General features: G+C 43.4%; 1 protein-coding gene across 1 annotated transcript in view; it reads left to right on the top strand.

Moving 5' to 3' along the window:
- Positions 1-15,021, top strand: part of OTOA (otoancorin) — a 47,918-nt gene extending 32,897 nt beyond the window's left edge. Inside the window, exons 23-28 of the mRNA XM_044433664.1 lie at positions 1,601-1,743; positions 3,378-3,514; positions 5,525-5,622; positions 7,576-7,768; positions 12,652-12,745; positions 13,580-15,021. Coding sequence (XP_044289599.1) covers positions 1,601-1,743; positions 3,378-3,514; positions 5,525-5,622; positions 7,576-7,768; positions 12,652-12,719 — 639 coding nt within the window. The 3' untranslated portion in view covers positions 12,720-12,745; positions 13,580-15,021. The remainder of the gene's footprint in view (positions 1-1,600; positions 1,744-3,377; positions 3,515-5,524; positions 5,623-7,575; positions 7,769-12,651; positions 12,746-13,579) is intronic.
- Positions 15,022-15,898: the final 877 nt, after the last annotated feature.

The following is a 15,898-nucleotide window of genomic DNA, read 5'->3' as shown; positions in this document are numbered from 1 at the left end:
ATTTTAAATCCATAAAATTTATAAACTAGGTGTCCTATTGGTGGTTATTCTGCTTGTTTGATTTGGAAGTACTGTATTTTACTCATGACATATCCTGCATATCAGTTAATGAAAATACCCAATTTTTTATAAATCTATCCTCCATCACACTAAGACCACGGGCAGCCATACTTTTAATAATGAGCTTCCCTCCATCAAAAAAACCCCTACATGTTCATCCCAACCCCAAACAGTCAAACCACCTGGCCCATCTGCCACCCATTCTAACCTAGGAGAAAATATTGTCAGGTTTTCTCCATCTGCCTGTGCAGTGTGAAGTTCCAAGGGCCATGGATTCCTCTGGATAACAGAACTAAAGATGAAAGGCATTTCTTGACTATTTCACTGTATTTATGAAATAAACAAATCAGACGTGTGAGCAGAGGCAGAGAGGATGTGCTTCTGCGGGATTGCCGTGTACCACCCTGTATCTCCACGGTGGTTTTAACAACAATCAGAGTATACTAGCATTTCCAAATAGAAGGGCTGTATGTCCTTTTTCTTTACTGCCTGCTTGATGGGTTGTGCCATCCAATGCCGTTTTAAAGGTAAAGAATCATAAACACTAGTCCCCATCCACAATTAGCACTCGGATATCAAACTGAGCAGAGATCACAAGCTTCCACACTCTGCTGAGATGGGCTACATTTCTCTTAAATTTATACTAATGATCTTTAAATTTGCATTGATAGCCACAAGCAGATGTGATATATAGAAATTTATGCAGGGTTGTTGTTGTTGTTGTTTTTTTTTTTTCAAATTATCTCCAAAAGGCTTGGGGGAAGCTCAGCAGTCCTTTAACCTCAGGGGTGGATGTTTCACACCCCCAGATTAGAGTAAATATTGGACCATTCCAATTCTGTCCCTCAGTTTTGTAAGAAAATTCATTTACCTCTTTAAGAGCCATTGCACTTGGTCGCAAAAGCACCGAGAAACATCTGTGCACATGACATCAACAAAGGCACAATTTATTGATCTGAAACATGTCTATCCAGTCTTTGCAACCCAATAGTCTCCAGGGCAGCAGACAATTACTAATGAAACCAGTATTATTAATTAGCCCATCGTCTCACTGAAGAGAAGTACAGGTTCCGATCAGGGTCTCCTTTGTCCCTGAAATTGCTGCCAGGGAGACCTGGCAAGGGATGACGGATACAGCAAGTAGGGCTTCCTTTTCACCGCACCAGAGGTCTTGGCTTTCGCCTAAGACACAGAAAGGGCTGGGGAGGTCGAAGTCGCGAAGGTTTTCCTGCTGCTCTGCCCTGTCTCTGCACAGACTAGAACTGATGGAGGGTGTTTGCAGACAGCTCTTGGTGCCCCCAAAGAGAAGGCATCATGCAGCTCTTATGAAGCAGGGCAATGGCATCATCAAAGCTTTGTCTGGAAGCACAATAGAACACACATTGTGGGTTTAAAAACTACGCTTCCATTTCCAATCTAAAAGTCACCTTTATCATTTCAATTATCTGGGATAATGGGCTACAGCAGAGCATCCTATGTAGCACAGACTCTTGTGTAGTGCTTTTTAATTTAATTCTGTTGCACTGACTTTGTTTTCCAGGCCAAATCTATTTTAGAAGGCTTTCTGGAAGACTCGGGCCAAGTGATAGAAACCCTGAAGAGGTTTGATTTGGTAGGACTAGGAGCTAGTCTTTGTACTCTGAACTCCTCAGAGATTGCATCTATAAATGCAACTGAATTCAGGTATGTTTAGGGATGCCTGGATTTGCTTAAATCTACTCCTTCTGCATTTTGTGGATTACTAGACCTCTTTTGTTCTGCTATCGGCTCATTGACAAAATCGGATTTTCTTTTACGGATATATGATGGTTTCATTCTTGTTTGCAAGTGTGCATTTGCACATGTGTGCATTTGCACAAGTATGCATTTTTACAAATCCCCCCTCCCTGTTAAAACCCCGTTTGCGAGTCCATGAAGTCCTTACTTTATGCAAGGCACACCAATGGTGGAATCCACAAGTGAGATTCAAAGAAATCCAAACTTAACTGAATCTCTTGCAGATTTCTCCAACCTCACTAGGTATTACATTTTCTTATTTCCATGAATGACTTTTCTGAAAGATGGACACGATGTTTCCTATGAAAGAAATATCAGACTTACAATCTTTGCTAAATAAACAGCTTAAAACAATATCTAAAATGCTAAAAACCAGCAGCAATAAAAGATACTAATTTTAATAACCAATTTTAAAAGTACCTGACATAAAGTCAATTAAGGCAGCAAATAATTAAGCCTACTAAAAGAAAAAAAACTCTCCCATAGACAAAGAAAAACAGAAGAGGGGAAGCCTAGAAGAATTTCAACAGCATGGCATTCTCCAGTTTTGCTGGGACTTCTGAAAAGTCTCTGTCTCCTGATTTTGCCACCCAGGAGCCTGCCTACCGGGGCTGGTTCTGTCTGCATGATAACCTAAGGGCTGAGTATGGGTTGAGTGCTGATCATTATTTAACTGGAGGAAACATGGGTTATTGTGTTGCCTGAATCAGCTGTGCTAACAAACCTTGGACAACCCATGAAGAGGTTCGTTTTGGGTTGTGAACTGTGGGTTGCCTGTGGTTAAGCAACCATGGTTTGTTAGTGCGGCTGGACTCAGACAATGCAATAATCCATGGTTCAGCATCCCAGAATTAGTGACAACCCACACTCAACCCTGGAGAGCTGATTATTGTGTTGTCTGAAGCCAGTCAATGTCTCCCATCAATTATTTCCAAGTGCATATTTTGCCAGGCACAGATGTGCTTGGAAACCGTTAGAGGCAAGAGAATAGAGACTTATACAATTATTCATGCCATTGTTTATTTTATTAACTAGCAAATGGACTGAGCTTACAACATCTGTTCCTCTGTCAGTGCCTACACTGTCAGATCTAGGCATTTGACACTTGTAATGCAATAATAACAAGAACAATAATGATAACTTGACATGTATAATAAGGAAACCACAGGAATGTATATCTCTGGATTCTTTTGTTTCATGCCTTAATTCATCTTAATTTAAATCTGTCTGTGTAGTCAACTCCTGCAGCAAAATCTTCAACTTCTAGGTGCAGACTTCCCAAACCAGCTCATAGCTTTGTAGCCAGGAGAAATTAGTAGCCCAAGGGATAAAGCTATATGCCCATCCCTGCCTGCCATTGCTCTTTCTAGATTGTGGCCACTGAAAGCTGCACCACAGACAGATGGACAGACAGCCATCCTCGTTTGCTATTACAGACAACTTTGTAGAAAGCAGCACTAAGATTATTTCAATATTCAGCCTTGGCAAACATCTTGCAAAATTGCAGGATGTGATACAGTCTCTCTTTTCCTTCTTTGTAGTGCTGTTGTTGCAAGACTTGGCTCCTTGCCATGCAGCACAAACGTTCTGAAAGGATTTAAAAGGAAGGCAGAGTCTGTGTTTGGAATGGCTACAGAGTGGAACAGATCTATTCTGCAGGAGGTTGGTGCCATTGCAGGTAAGAACTAGGGTTAAATAGCCATCACGAGCCAGGTTTTTCTCAGTGGCCTAGACCACCTCGTTCCACACACCGCTGCAAATGAAAAAGTGGGGGAAAGAGGCAGAGGAACTTTCAGTGCTGGCCTTGGCTTCTGCAGGAAGGTCAGGCAAGATGCCCTGAGTGGGTTTCTCTCACCGGCTGTGCCAGCCTTCCTTTTGCGGTGCATCTCCTGCCTGAGGTAGTTGCCAGCCCTGCTTGCCAATGATGGCGCACGGCACAGCAGGGCTCTGCTTGCCCTCTCTTTTCCTCTGAGAGGGTTCTCCAAGTGAGACCGAGAGCAGACAGAGGAAGCGCCACCCTCTGGCTTGCTTCGAGACCCTCCCAGAGCAAGCCAGAGGTGGAATGTGCTCTCTGCAGAACCATGCGAGATGCAAAAGCAGCCAAGGCTTCAGAGCAACGGACAGGCTCCAGTGCCTGCTCTGAGGGGTTTATTCCACCGAGTGAGGCATTGCCTGGCTAGCAAGAAAACTCCCCGGGTTGCCAAGACACTCCTGGAACAACCATCCTCCATGGCAGCCAGCAAGTGATCTTCCGAGACTTCAGTCATTGCCTGGCTCTGAGGAAGGACCAGGTATTTCTGACATAGTGATTCTCTGAAGGATGACGCTGGGTGCTTTCACTGGCCAGCACAACTCTTCAAAGAGTCCATCCACCCCCAGAATGCCGCTTGCAGGAGCAGCCCTGCACTAAACCTTCCCTCCCACTTCTGCAGGTTCTGGTTAGAATTGTGTTTTGCATGTGCAGTGTAGATAAACCAGAGACACTGCTTGGGGCTTGAGAGTCAACATATTATTTTCCGCTGTTTGTATTCTGTACAACGTGTGCATGTAATGGGGAATGGGAAATATTTTAATGCTAATATTTTAGATTATCCTTTAATCCCTGCAGCTTTGCAGACAAAGTTAAAACCCTGAGCAATTAAATAAACAATCGCAACTGAATAATACAATGTAGCCAACAGCACACTGGCATAATTAAGTTTTAAAACCAGATGTGAATGGCCTGGGAGATTTTCACCGAGTGAAGAATATACCAATGTTAGTAGCAGATTAACCTCCCTGCTGGCAAAAGAGTTCCAGAGTCGGGACAGTATAAAAATCTCTCTCTGGTCAACATAATATCTTACTCTGGTCAACATAATATCTTACAGCAGAAGGATGTGCCAGTGTCCTACAATACTCTTCTCTACAATAGTCTGGTGCTTTTAAAGTATTTTGGACTATATAGCCCAGCATCCTCACCCTTTGCCATGCTGGCTGGGGTTGATGGAAAAGGAAGGCCAAAACATTTGAAGGGCACCAAACTGAGTAAGGATCTGGGTAAAAGTTCCATTTTTAAGTGGAATTAAGAGCACTTTAAAATGTTCAAATACCCCATCTCCATCTTGGAGTAGATAGATCAGTCTATATCTGGTGCATGTCAGTTTCAAATATTTCATAAATCTGTCCTATTTCTGTAGTGCATGATGTACATTCTTTACAAACAAGAACTCGCAAACCCCTGCAGTTTAATTATGTATAAGTATGTATGAATATTGTTACAACCCATACATTTGATTCATGAAACATATGGCATAATTTATCTAAACATTTCTTTCTAACATGGGATCAAATCTAACATGGGATTGATGTTTCAGTATAAAGAAGGTAGGGATTGTTAGAACAGAAATATTAGAGAACCGGGAGCCACAAACAGGGAGAAATGACACCTTTACCTTTAAAACAAAAACAAAGTAAAATGAAAATTGGATTGTTAAAACACACTTTTACCAGGCTTACCTCACTTCAAACATTCATTAATTGCAGAGAAGATGCTTGTTGTCTTAGAGGCCTGATTTCCCAGAGGTGTCTGAAAACATGTTCGAATCAAATATTGATCAGCCAAAGCATATGAGGATGTAAAATGCACATCAGCCTCAAGTTCAAGCTTAACATGGGTGGTTCTGTTCTGATCTCTTTCCCTCTCTAGCTGGTTTTAATGAGAAAGAATTAAAAACTCTCAATAAAGAATTGATGCCTTATTTCCATCCAGAAGCAATAAAACGAATCCCCAGTGAAATATTCAAAGTAAGTATAAAGATCTTTCAGTTCCTTGTTTCACCACTTCTGCCTTATTTTAAACAAATAGATGCCTTCTTTTAAGCATACTATGAAGGACTTTTCATATGCCTCTTTTAATAACCAGTTATGGTGCAGTTTTGGTGTTTGGCTAAGAGTTTCAAGCCAGGACTCAGATTCAAATCAGCCATGAAACTCACCAGGTGAACTTGGGCCACACAAAATGCTTTATGTGTTCTTGAAGGGTAGGGTATGATAATTATAAATACCCGTGGCACAACTGCAATCTAAGGTTGAAAAAGAGAGCATTATTTATTTATATATTATTTAATTTCTATAGCACCTTGCAGCCAAAGCTCTCTGTGTGTTTCACAACAGGTGTGTTCACAGGTGTACACCTGTGTGTGGGATCTAACATAGGAGTGGATTCAGATTTAGTGCTACTTAGACAAGGCCCCTTGAAATCAATGAGCTTAATTCACAACCGAGTTAAGTCCATTGATTTCAGTGGGTCTGTTCTAAGTATGACAAAATCAAGATCAGATCCACAATTTCTACTTGAAATCCAAGTAAAAATGTTAGTCTCAGTCAATGATATCAATTTGTTATGCACATACATAGAATAGTATGTATTTCACAGAGCCATTACACAGCTGCAAAACGCTGGGTTTGGTTTTTGTTTTAGCTAGGGAAAATAGTTTCCTATTTTTCGTCTGATACAAACACTGATTTAAAAGCTCTCACCTAGGAAAGTCCAGAGAAAAGACCTGATATATGGATAAATCTCACTGTGGGCTTCTTAGGAAAAGAGTCAATATTTTAACTGTATCATCTATGTCTGTAAATTCTAAAAAGAGAAAGATTCATAATCCAGAGAGTTCCATGCAAAATCAGAAAACACTAATATGGTTGGTGCTCACCTGGCAGCTCTCTTTATGCAAATTAAACCTTGGATATCATTGTGTCAAGAACAAAGCAACCTTTTGCAAGAGTTCAGACATACATGTGATTAATTTATACAGTGAAAAGAGCTTGTGGGTGAGAATGTCTTTTGTAAGATTTAAAATGTTATGCTAAATCAAGCGCAACTCAGAGGCTCTGTTGTAAATGTCAGTTGTACAAATTGCTGTCATTGTTCTACATGGAAAAATAATTACGGTGCAATTATAATAACGGTGTAGGGTTTTAAAAGAAAGCTTAATCATATGGACCACACTGAGCACATTATTTTGCACTGGAATGAAATATCTGACAGTGAGCTGGTACGTGAGATCTCTTCATTTTATGTCTCACATCAAGAGCAGTGATGTTAGCATGTTTACCGTGAGCATGAATTAAGACAGACAACAAATTCTGAAGCAGCCAATGCAAAGAGATGGGGCAGAAATTGCTAGGAGGATTAATTTCAATTTGTGAGAATCTGCTGGGTACGAGTAATGTCTAATTCTAACCTTTGCTAACTGCCCGGAGAGCCTCAGCAGTATAAAAATGAAATAAAAAAATAAATATATTTGAGGTAGAAGTAAGTCACCCCATGCCTTTCGTACTGGCCAAGTACCAAACATATTTGGATGGCTTTTCTTCCTTGTTCTCCTCCTACATCAGTACCTAATCGGGCCTAACAGGATGTGCCATAATGTTTATGGGAAACTGAATTTTATAGGAATGGGGGAGACTTTCATTTCATTTGTGAATTTGCCCAAGACAGTGCAGCTGCAATTTTTATTTTTTTTTTACAAAACTCCAGCAAAGTTAAACTCCATGGGCAATGTGTAGCTGGGAAGAAGCTGGTCCCTTTTGGCCTCTGCAGGTTGGATTCAGAGAAATCTTCACTTATGTATGCAGTTCTGTATATTTTAAAAAGTACCACTGGGGTGCAAAGCAGCAGGTTGGTGTGCGAGCATCCTTGTGTGTAGCTGTGGGTGCCTTGCAGCCGCTTGTAGTGTCTCTTTCTCTGTCCAGGAACTGTCTCCGGAGCAAATAGCACACTTAGGCCCTGAAAACGCAGCCGTGGTAACATCCTCACAGCGCCAGCGCCTAAACGAACTGCAGCTGCAGAGCCTCGAGCTGGCACTAGATGGAGCCAAAATGAGCATCCAGAAAGTACCACTGGGGGAAAGTACAATCAGACCAACTTACACGTCTAGCCTGAACGGTGAGTACTGGATTACTCATTGGCCATATTTATGTGTTACACATTTGGCCAGTGTGATGGGCGATTTATCCAGGATCATTTGTCCAGATGGCCAACAAAATGCCTTCTAGGAAGCCCACAAATAGGGCAAGAGAACAACGATATATTCCATTGCTATTTCCCAGCAATTAGGATTCAGACACATGTGATCTGAAATCCCGGAAGTAGCATACAGCTTGCTAACAGATAATGGCCTCCTTCCACTTTATGTAATTTCTGCCCAGTGTCATATCCCAACAATCACAGCCTTATTTATTTATTTATTTATTTATTTATTTATTTATTTATTTAAAACATTTCTATGCCGCCCCATTCGCCGAAGCCTCGGGGCGGCTCACAACATAAAATTAAAATATAATACATCCAAATATACAACAAATTAACAATATAAAATAAGTTGCCCTGGCCAGATAAAATAAGCAAATAATACTAACAATTGAAACGACATTTAAATAAAAAGGTCTTTGCCTGGCGCCGAAAAACAAATAACGATGGCGCCAGGCGGACCTCTCTGAGGAGTGCATTCCATAGATTGGGCGCCACCGCAGAGAAAGCCCTCCTCCGAGTACCTACCCTCCTAATTTCTTTCACGGAGGGTTCCTGGAGAAGGGCCTCTCCCGCAGATCTCAAGGGGCGGGCGGGCATATATGGATGTAAGCGCTCCTTCAGGTAACCAGGACCCAAGCCGTTTAGGGCATTATAGGTCATCACCAACACCTTGAATTGGGCCCGGACTTCAATGGGGAGCCAGTGAAGCTGACAGAGGAATGGAGTCATGTGAACATAACGCCCAGTCCCCGTCAGCAGCCTGGCAGCTCTGTTTTAATTAGAATTAATTAGAAGGCGAACAGCCTATTCTCAGCAATACAGCTAGTTCGTTTGAGACCTTGGACATAATCATCTTACAGCATCTGTGCTTTAAATGACGTCTGTTATATGGCTTCAATTTTGATGCACAAACTAGCATTTCTATTCCCCCTTTCCATGTTTTACATCTATTTATACATTTGTAGAAAATAACTCTTTGCTAACCTTGTTTTATAAGAAAAGGAAAAAGGAAAGCACATTCAGTTTTGCATTTTAAACTCACTTGAACCAAAGCGTCTTTATGAGCTGTGGAGGTGATCTTTGCCTCCCCGTCCTTTGGCCCTGCATATTTCACTCGATTTGCTCTTTAGCTGATCTAGCAACAATGCATCAGAAGGGGAGGGGAGAAGAGGCTCAGAACAGCTTGTATTTCATATCCCAGCCGCTCTGGTTTCTACTCCTGTCTGCCCACTCGAACGTCCCCTTTTACTCCTCTCCATGCTGGCTGCAAGGACGCGGAGCAGTCTAACTCTGTTTTCCAAGGATGAAGTGCTGTCCTCAGCCTCGGGAGGTGGAATCCCCAGTATCCTGTGGTCCCTCAATGTCCAGGGGGATTGTGCCCTCAAGTGCACAGGAGAAGAGAAAGATCTGTACTCTTGGCCACGCTTTAGTCCTGAATTCTTCCTCAGTCCTGCCTCCTAGTTTACCCGTTAGCACAGACTCATTTTTTGACGCTGACCACCACTGACTTGGCTCCTGGCTTGGCTTCTGTTACTGAGCTGCTCTTTGGTCTTGACTATTTGCTCTTGGATCACCCGCAGCTGCTGCCCACAGCCTAGCTATGGCATCCTGATTCAAGCAGTCTGTTTCCTCTTTTAAGCAAGGTCCAGAACTACTTTCAGAGCAACAGTCAAATTCATTTTGGGGACGCTGTACCCCCCCCCACATTGCAATAGTGGGTGGAGCCAAAACCATCAGAGATGGAGCCAAACGAATGAAAACTGCCGGCATATTTCAGCTAAAAGCTCTTCCGGTAACAGAACCATTCAAGAGGCATTTCTGACTTTAAGCATATGGGTGGGAAAACTGCATAAAAGCAGAAAACTACCAGACAAGTGATGGTTTGGGGAAAAGGGATGGGCAAGAGGAAGGCCAGATTTGGCTCTTGGGCTGAAGTTCTGCGCCCCTGCTTTGAACAGCTGCATCAAAAATGCAAAATGTACTTACAGAAAATCGCTAATTCTGTTTAAGAGATTTGTCCAGTGTTTGGATAGTGGCAAAAGATACCCAGGGTTCAAGAGATGCTCAGGAACATTTGGGTCACTTTCTGCCTGTCCGGGCAGCTGCCTGAGCTGTTGTGTTGCCACAGGTGACTATTCCCCAGGTTGGTACAAAGAGGAGTAAATCACACTTTCCTTGTGCTTGCCGGCCCATCCACTCAGCAGGGACTTTCTCTCGGGAGGACCCAGGTGCTGCTGTTCGCAGTCTCCCGCTGGATTTCCATCAAGCAAAAAACAGCTACCAGCAAGCACTGTGACACCGTTATCTCTTCTTCCGCAAGGCACTGACCTGGCGTTGCTCACTTTATGCCTGCCATTTCTTTTCAAAAGGACCACAGACGTGTTCTGCTTTTTCAACCACACGCTCACATTAATTTGGCCTCTTTGCATTTAAGGGCAGTGGTGAATCCTGCACGCATTCACTTGGCATCTTTCAGTGTCCGCAAGAGAGAGGGGTGGTACAAGGAGGGCCAGGGCTCAGGAACAAGCTGCAGGGCTCCTGTGGCCCAGCCCCCGCAGCCCCCGGCGACCCTCCAGAGAGCAGCAGGTGATGGGGGCCCTGGTAGACAGGTGAGTCAACACCTGGTCTGGCACAGGCATGCTGGGGTGCGCCAGGGTTAGTGCTGCTCACCTCAGCAACCTTTCTTCTTCTTGTTAACTATTTTAGAGTTAGGGGAAGCCATCTACATGCACATGGTTATCGGGGGACATTGTTTTATTTTAAAAAGTAGACTCCTGCGAGTCCCTTGGACAGCAAGGCGATCAAACTGGTCAGTCCTAGAGGAGATCAACCCTGACTGCGCTTTAGAAGGCCAGATCCTGAAGATGAAACTCCAATACTTTGGCCACCTAATGAGAAGGAAGGACTCCCTGGAGAAGAGCCTAATGCTGGGAACAATTGGTGGCAAAAGAAGAAGGGGGCGGCAGAGGATGAGGTGGCTGGATGGAGTCACTGAAGCAGCCGGCATGAGCTTAGGTGGACTCCGGGGATGGTGGAGGACAGGAAGGCCTAGAGGGAGGTTGTCCATGGGGTCGCGATGAGTCGGATGTGACTGACGACGATGACAACAACAACAAAGGTATGCTTCCTTCCCCCCACTCCCAAGATAAATGTATCTGGATCAGGGCAGCGGAAGCAAACTCCAATTTTATTCCTGTAGTCCTGACAGTTCTTTAATTTGAGTGAGTTTAAAATGTAAAATTGTACGTGCTAAAAGAATTTCTTCCCTTCATCAGAGCTGTCAAACGGGTTTGTTTTGTTGCTCGCAGGAGTGTAGAAAGCAGGTGTAAAGCATGGAATGGCAGTGAAGGGAAATGATACGCGTTGCGTAGTTGAAGCGATCTGCATGGGCTTTGCAAAGATCCATTGAATCCGGGGTCTGAATTCACTTAGCTGCACCACTGAGCTATGCTTTCTGTAAGTAAAATAAAGATGAAAAAGAGGCCAAGGCTTACCTGGCAGGCAGGACACCTGCAAGCGGGGAAGGTGGATATTTACACACACAGGGCAAGGATGGTGGAAGGCCCAACGTGAGAGTAAAGTTGGATGCTTGACATGATGGAGCAAAGGCCTTGGCTGCAGTGCAGAAGCAGAATAACGGGACATCCAGGTAATTTAGCAGGTGTCTTTTTGAAGCCATACCCAGAGTTATTGTAGGCCTGCTGTTCTTCTCTGCTACTTCAAAGGGGCTTTGTTTTGTTTCTCTCTCTTACTGGACTTGAGAAAGAGGAAGGATGGGTGTCTGGATATTTTTGCTGTCTATGCAACTCCACTGATGGGGGAAATTTTATTTGTGAGCTCTATGCAGCGGCACTGCTAAACCTGGGCTCCAGATCCATTCCCCATGACCCTGGATCTGGCCAGTCAACACGTGTGTGTGTGTGTGTGTGTGTGTGTGTGTGTGTGTGTGTGTGCGCGCGCGCGCGTGTGAATGTTTCCATTTCATTGCTATAAAGGGGCAACTGGCAGGAACAAATACCGCTAGGAAAGTGTTAAGTGCTGATCTTTTTTGCTGCAACATTGCCCCCCACAACCCCCCCCCCAAACCCTATGTGGCAATTAAGCTTAGAAAAAAATTTTTTCATTCATTTGGGCTGGACTGGATCAGGGTGTAAACTGACAGAAGAATTCAGTTGAGTGGATTTGCATGAGACATTGGCCAGCTCAGCCTCCTGTAAGGTAAATTTAAATAAATAATTGTTTCCAGGTTTGCACATGGGATATAAATTAGCATGTGAATATTATACATAGATGTGTGCCCCACGGGCCTCAATCCTGCCTGGCTCCCTCTGTCTTGGACACAGACTTTACGGCAGGGTCTCAAACTCAACTGACCTGGGGGCCGCTGGAAGGAGAGTCTGGGTGAGGCTGGGCCGCAGCAAGTATTCCACCACCGCGGTGGTGGTGGGCCGCTCATTCCGCAGCCAGCCCGGGCACCACCAGCGCTTTGGAGGCCGCAGGGCCCCCCCCCCCGTGCCCCACCCGTCCCGGCAATTGGCCCACGGGCCGCAAGTTTGAGACCCCTGCTTTACGGGCTGCCTGCATTTCCATCTAAAATAGCAGATGGATTCTCCCAGCTGTTTACTAGTTTTGGCGGCTGGGAAAAACACGCCAGGTTCTGGATAGCAGGTGCTATCAGAAGGGCAGAGTTCATCCAAGAAACCACCCACCCCAAAGCCTTCTCAAATGGTCCCGGTCATGAGCTGATTTATGTGCAAGTCGGGGGCACTTCTATTTCAATCCATTGTGCTTTTCAGGTGCTTCTTTCCCCTGTAATTCAAGACTTTGGTGGCTTGCTGTATTCCTCATTCATCGCGCATCCTGAATCAGTAACCACTGTTAGAGGTTATGGTGAGCATGGACTCTTTCTTCAATTTTAAATACTTTATACATTAAAGATGTTTAGTGTCCTATTTACAAGGTACATTTAAGAATGCTCTCTTTGTGCTTTTCAATTATGTTTTGAAATATTTTTATGCAGTTAAAGCCTTGGGTAGTTTGTTTTGCTACATATGCCAACGCCTTTTTAAAAATCTAGTAGAACTGATTTTATTTTATTCTTTGATATATTTGCTATAATATTTATAACTGCTGGATAAGATTTTTTTTTGCTAAAAAGCATAATAATAAAAAGCCCCAATTGTCTTCTTGACTCTGTAGAACGTGCAGGCTAATCCTTCGCATGTCTATGCAGGAGTAAGTCCCATCAAGTTAAACGGGACTTACTCCCAAGTAAGTGTGCAAAGGGACTTGTGTACACTGCACATGTATAATGGTTTTAGAGTGCTTTTAACTGGCATTGCTTCCCCCAGGGAATCCTGAGAACTGCTATTTATTGAGAGTGCTGAGAATTCTCTGCTGATTGTTAACCAGTTTATGTCTGCAGGGTGCATGAGCCCAAGAGCAAATGTTGAACTGCTTTCACCCAAAGCCATTTTGATCTTTTAAGTTGGGGGGATATTTACAAGGGGCAGGAAACCACCGAATGAGCAGTGGTCATGAGAAAACCGTGAGGCCAGAGGAAGCAGGCAGGGCCACGGGGGAGACCCTGGGCAGGCCAGATGTGGCCCAGGGAGCTGCGGTCCAACACCCGTATCCTAGGAAAAAATGGAAATTCCTTTGGGCACTTATGCTGCTGTATATGTTCTTCCTTCTCAACTTCCCCCACCTTAATCTGTTTTCCAGAGGTCTGCAGCTCGAATGGGAAGATAAAAGAACATTCTTTTGGAAGTCCCTGCTGATGGTAAAGGAGTAATATTTTGCCTTCTCCAAGAACTGCAGGCATTTTGAGTCCCAAGAATGCATTTGAGTTATATTTTCTAGCTTTCTATAACTATTGCTAGAACATGTGTTTTATGGCTGTTGATTGCTCTTGAGGCAGTACAAAACCAGATTAAAAAGATGTAGAAGAATATCCTTAGCTTTCAGGTGCAAACATTAGGAGAATGTACACGTATGTGTTTAAATTCTTAAATTGCTAGCTCATGGGATGTGACCCACCCAGGGGCAAAGTGCATGTTTAAAGAACTTTGGCTGTGGTGCAGTATAGAAATAATGATGGTGATGCTAGAGATGTAAAGATACAAGCTGCACAGGGTACTGCTTCTGCTGGTGTCCCTTAGTAGAACCTGTCCCATAATATGTCACACAGAATCTGCAAGCCACTTGCTGACACAGGGCTCAATCCTGTGCACATTTCCTCTGAAACAATCATTTTCCAGTCAGCTGCAAAAAGCTACCCTCTTCGAAAGCCATCTCTTGCACACACTTACATACGAAAAAGCACCATTGAAAGCCACAAGACTTATTCCTGAACAGACATGTGTAAGATTGCATTGTTCATGAGATACTTACCAATAAAAATTTCCTAATTAAAATATGATTCACAGCTAGTACTGAAGCTTTATCCCCATTTCACCCTCCATCTGCTCTTGGCCCCAGTTCAGCCTGCATGCTCTCTCTTCCTTCCCACACTAATTTTCCTAGGCCTCCTTTCTGCGCCTCTTGATCTCAAGTCCCCTCTGCAATCACCACTCCCCTCACCACAACTTGCCCCTAATTTTGCCCACCCTGGCCTGGATCCAGAAGCACGCCGGCACAGCGATGGGCTGTTGCGTATGTGCTCTGCGCCTTCCCCACAGCAGTGGAAATGAGCCTGAAATCAGGTTTTCAGTTCTCTCGGAAAACTTTCAGTCAGTGCTTCTGAAGCGGATGGTGCTGCAAGGGGTACATGTCCTACATGCGCCAAACACATGATTCGCAGTGTGCCACGGGTTCCATCCTCCAGCATCACTAGGTAGGGCTGGGAGAGACCTCTCTCTGCAACCTTGGAGAAGCATCGTTGTCAGGTGTAGAAGCTACTGGAGTAAATGAGCCAAAGGTTTGTTGCATTAAGGCAGCTTCGTATGTTTCAACCTAGGAACTGAGCATAATCCAGCTTGTTGTATGCAGATTTTGGGAATAGGGTGTATAGTACCTTTTTGCAAATGTAATTTCAAGTCTAGTTGAAATTCAAAAGCCTGCTTCCATCTTGGTGAATTGGGACACCTAGTGCACAACAGAAAAAGCACCTACTGGGAAGTGTAGGTCTAAACTTGCATAGGACTGCGTCTCCAATTAGATTAGAAGACCTCTAAATACATAGGATATCATGTCTGCATTCCATACAGTGCCTGGCTCACAGTTGCTCCTAAATAAATGTTCGATAATAATTTCATCTGCTGTTATAATTGCATGCTTTTTAAAATAAATTTGCAAACCAATTTTTAACAGGCAGAAAACAGTGTGAAGTACAGTCTCTTCTGGACTCTGGACTGCAGGTGATGTGTTTTCTTACATCAATAACTCCTTGCATATGGAAAGCTAGCATTTTGGGCTGAACAGTTATATGCTGACTTGCTAAGTTTCCACAGACATGGAGATTTTTTTTTAACTTGGGGGACATGCTTATGTTTACTTGCAGGCCAAAGTGGTACAGAAGTGCAAATGCAGCAAATACTAGAAATGTTGCCAAACAGTCCTGCCCACATTTCTGATGACAAAAGTTCTTACTTGTGGAACTGAAATTAATGAATATGTTTATAAGGGACATTTTTCAAACATCGTTTTTCAATACCATGTGGGGATTAAGTTGTTTTAGGCTGTCCTAAAATCAATGCTTCTAGGCTTCCTTTCTCTCCCCCCCGCCCCTGCACCGCCACTTTTCTCTGTTCCTCTTTTCTGTATAATGGGGGAAAGTAGATTTTTTAAGAAAGTTTTTTTTTTTTAGTCATCCCTCTTTTGCATTTGTTTTTTTAAATGAACAAAACTCAAATTGCTGAAGTATCTCACAGTCTCTCTTCTGTTATGGTAGATAATAAAACTTCTTTTTTCTGTTCCAGAAAAAAAGGTGCAGAAAATCACTTCTTAATTTATTTACCAGTCTATAAGCTGCCATTTTACCTTAAAACTGAGTTCCTTTTGATCCTAGGTATTATTCTTTTGAACTCGGGATCTGCAATTCTT

The sequence above is a fragment of the Varanus komodoensis genome, unplaced genomic scaffold, assembly GCF_004798865.1.
Source record: "Varanus komodoensis strain SLA01 unplaced genomic scaffold, ASM479886v1 scaffold26, whole genome shotgun sequence".
Lineage (NCBI taxonomy): Eukaryota > Metazoa > Chordata > Lepidosauria > Squamata > Varanidae > Varanus > Varanus komodoensis.
This window is presented reverse-complemented; position numbering and strand designations above follow the sequence as displayed.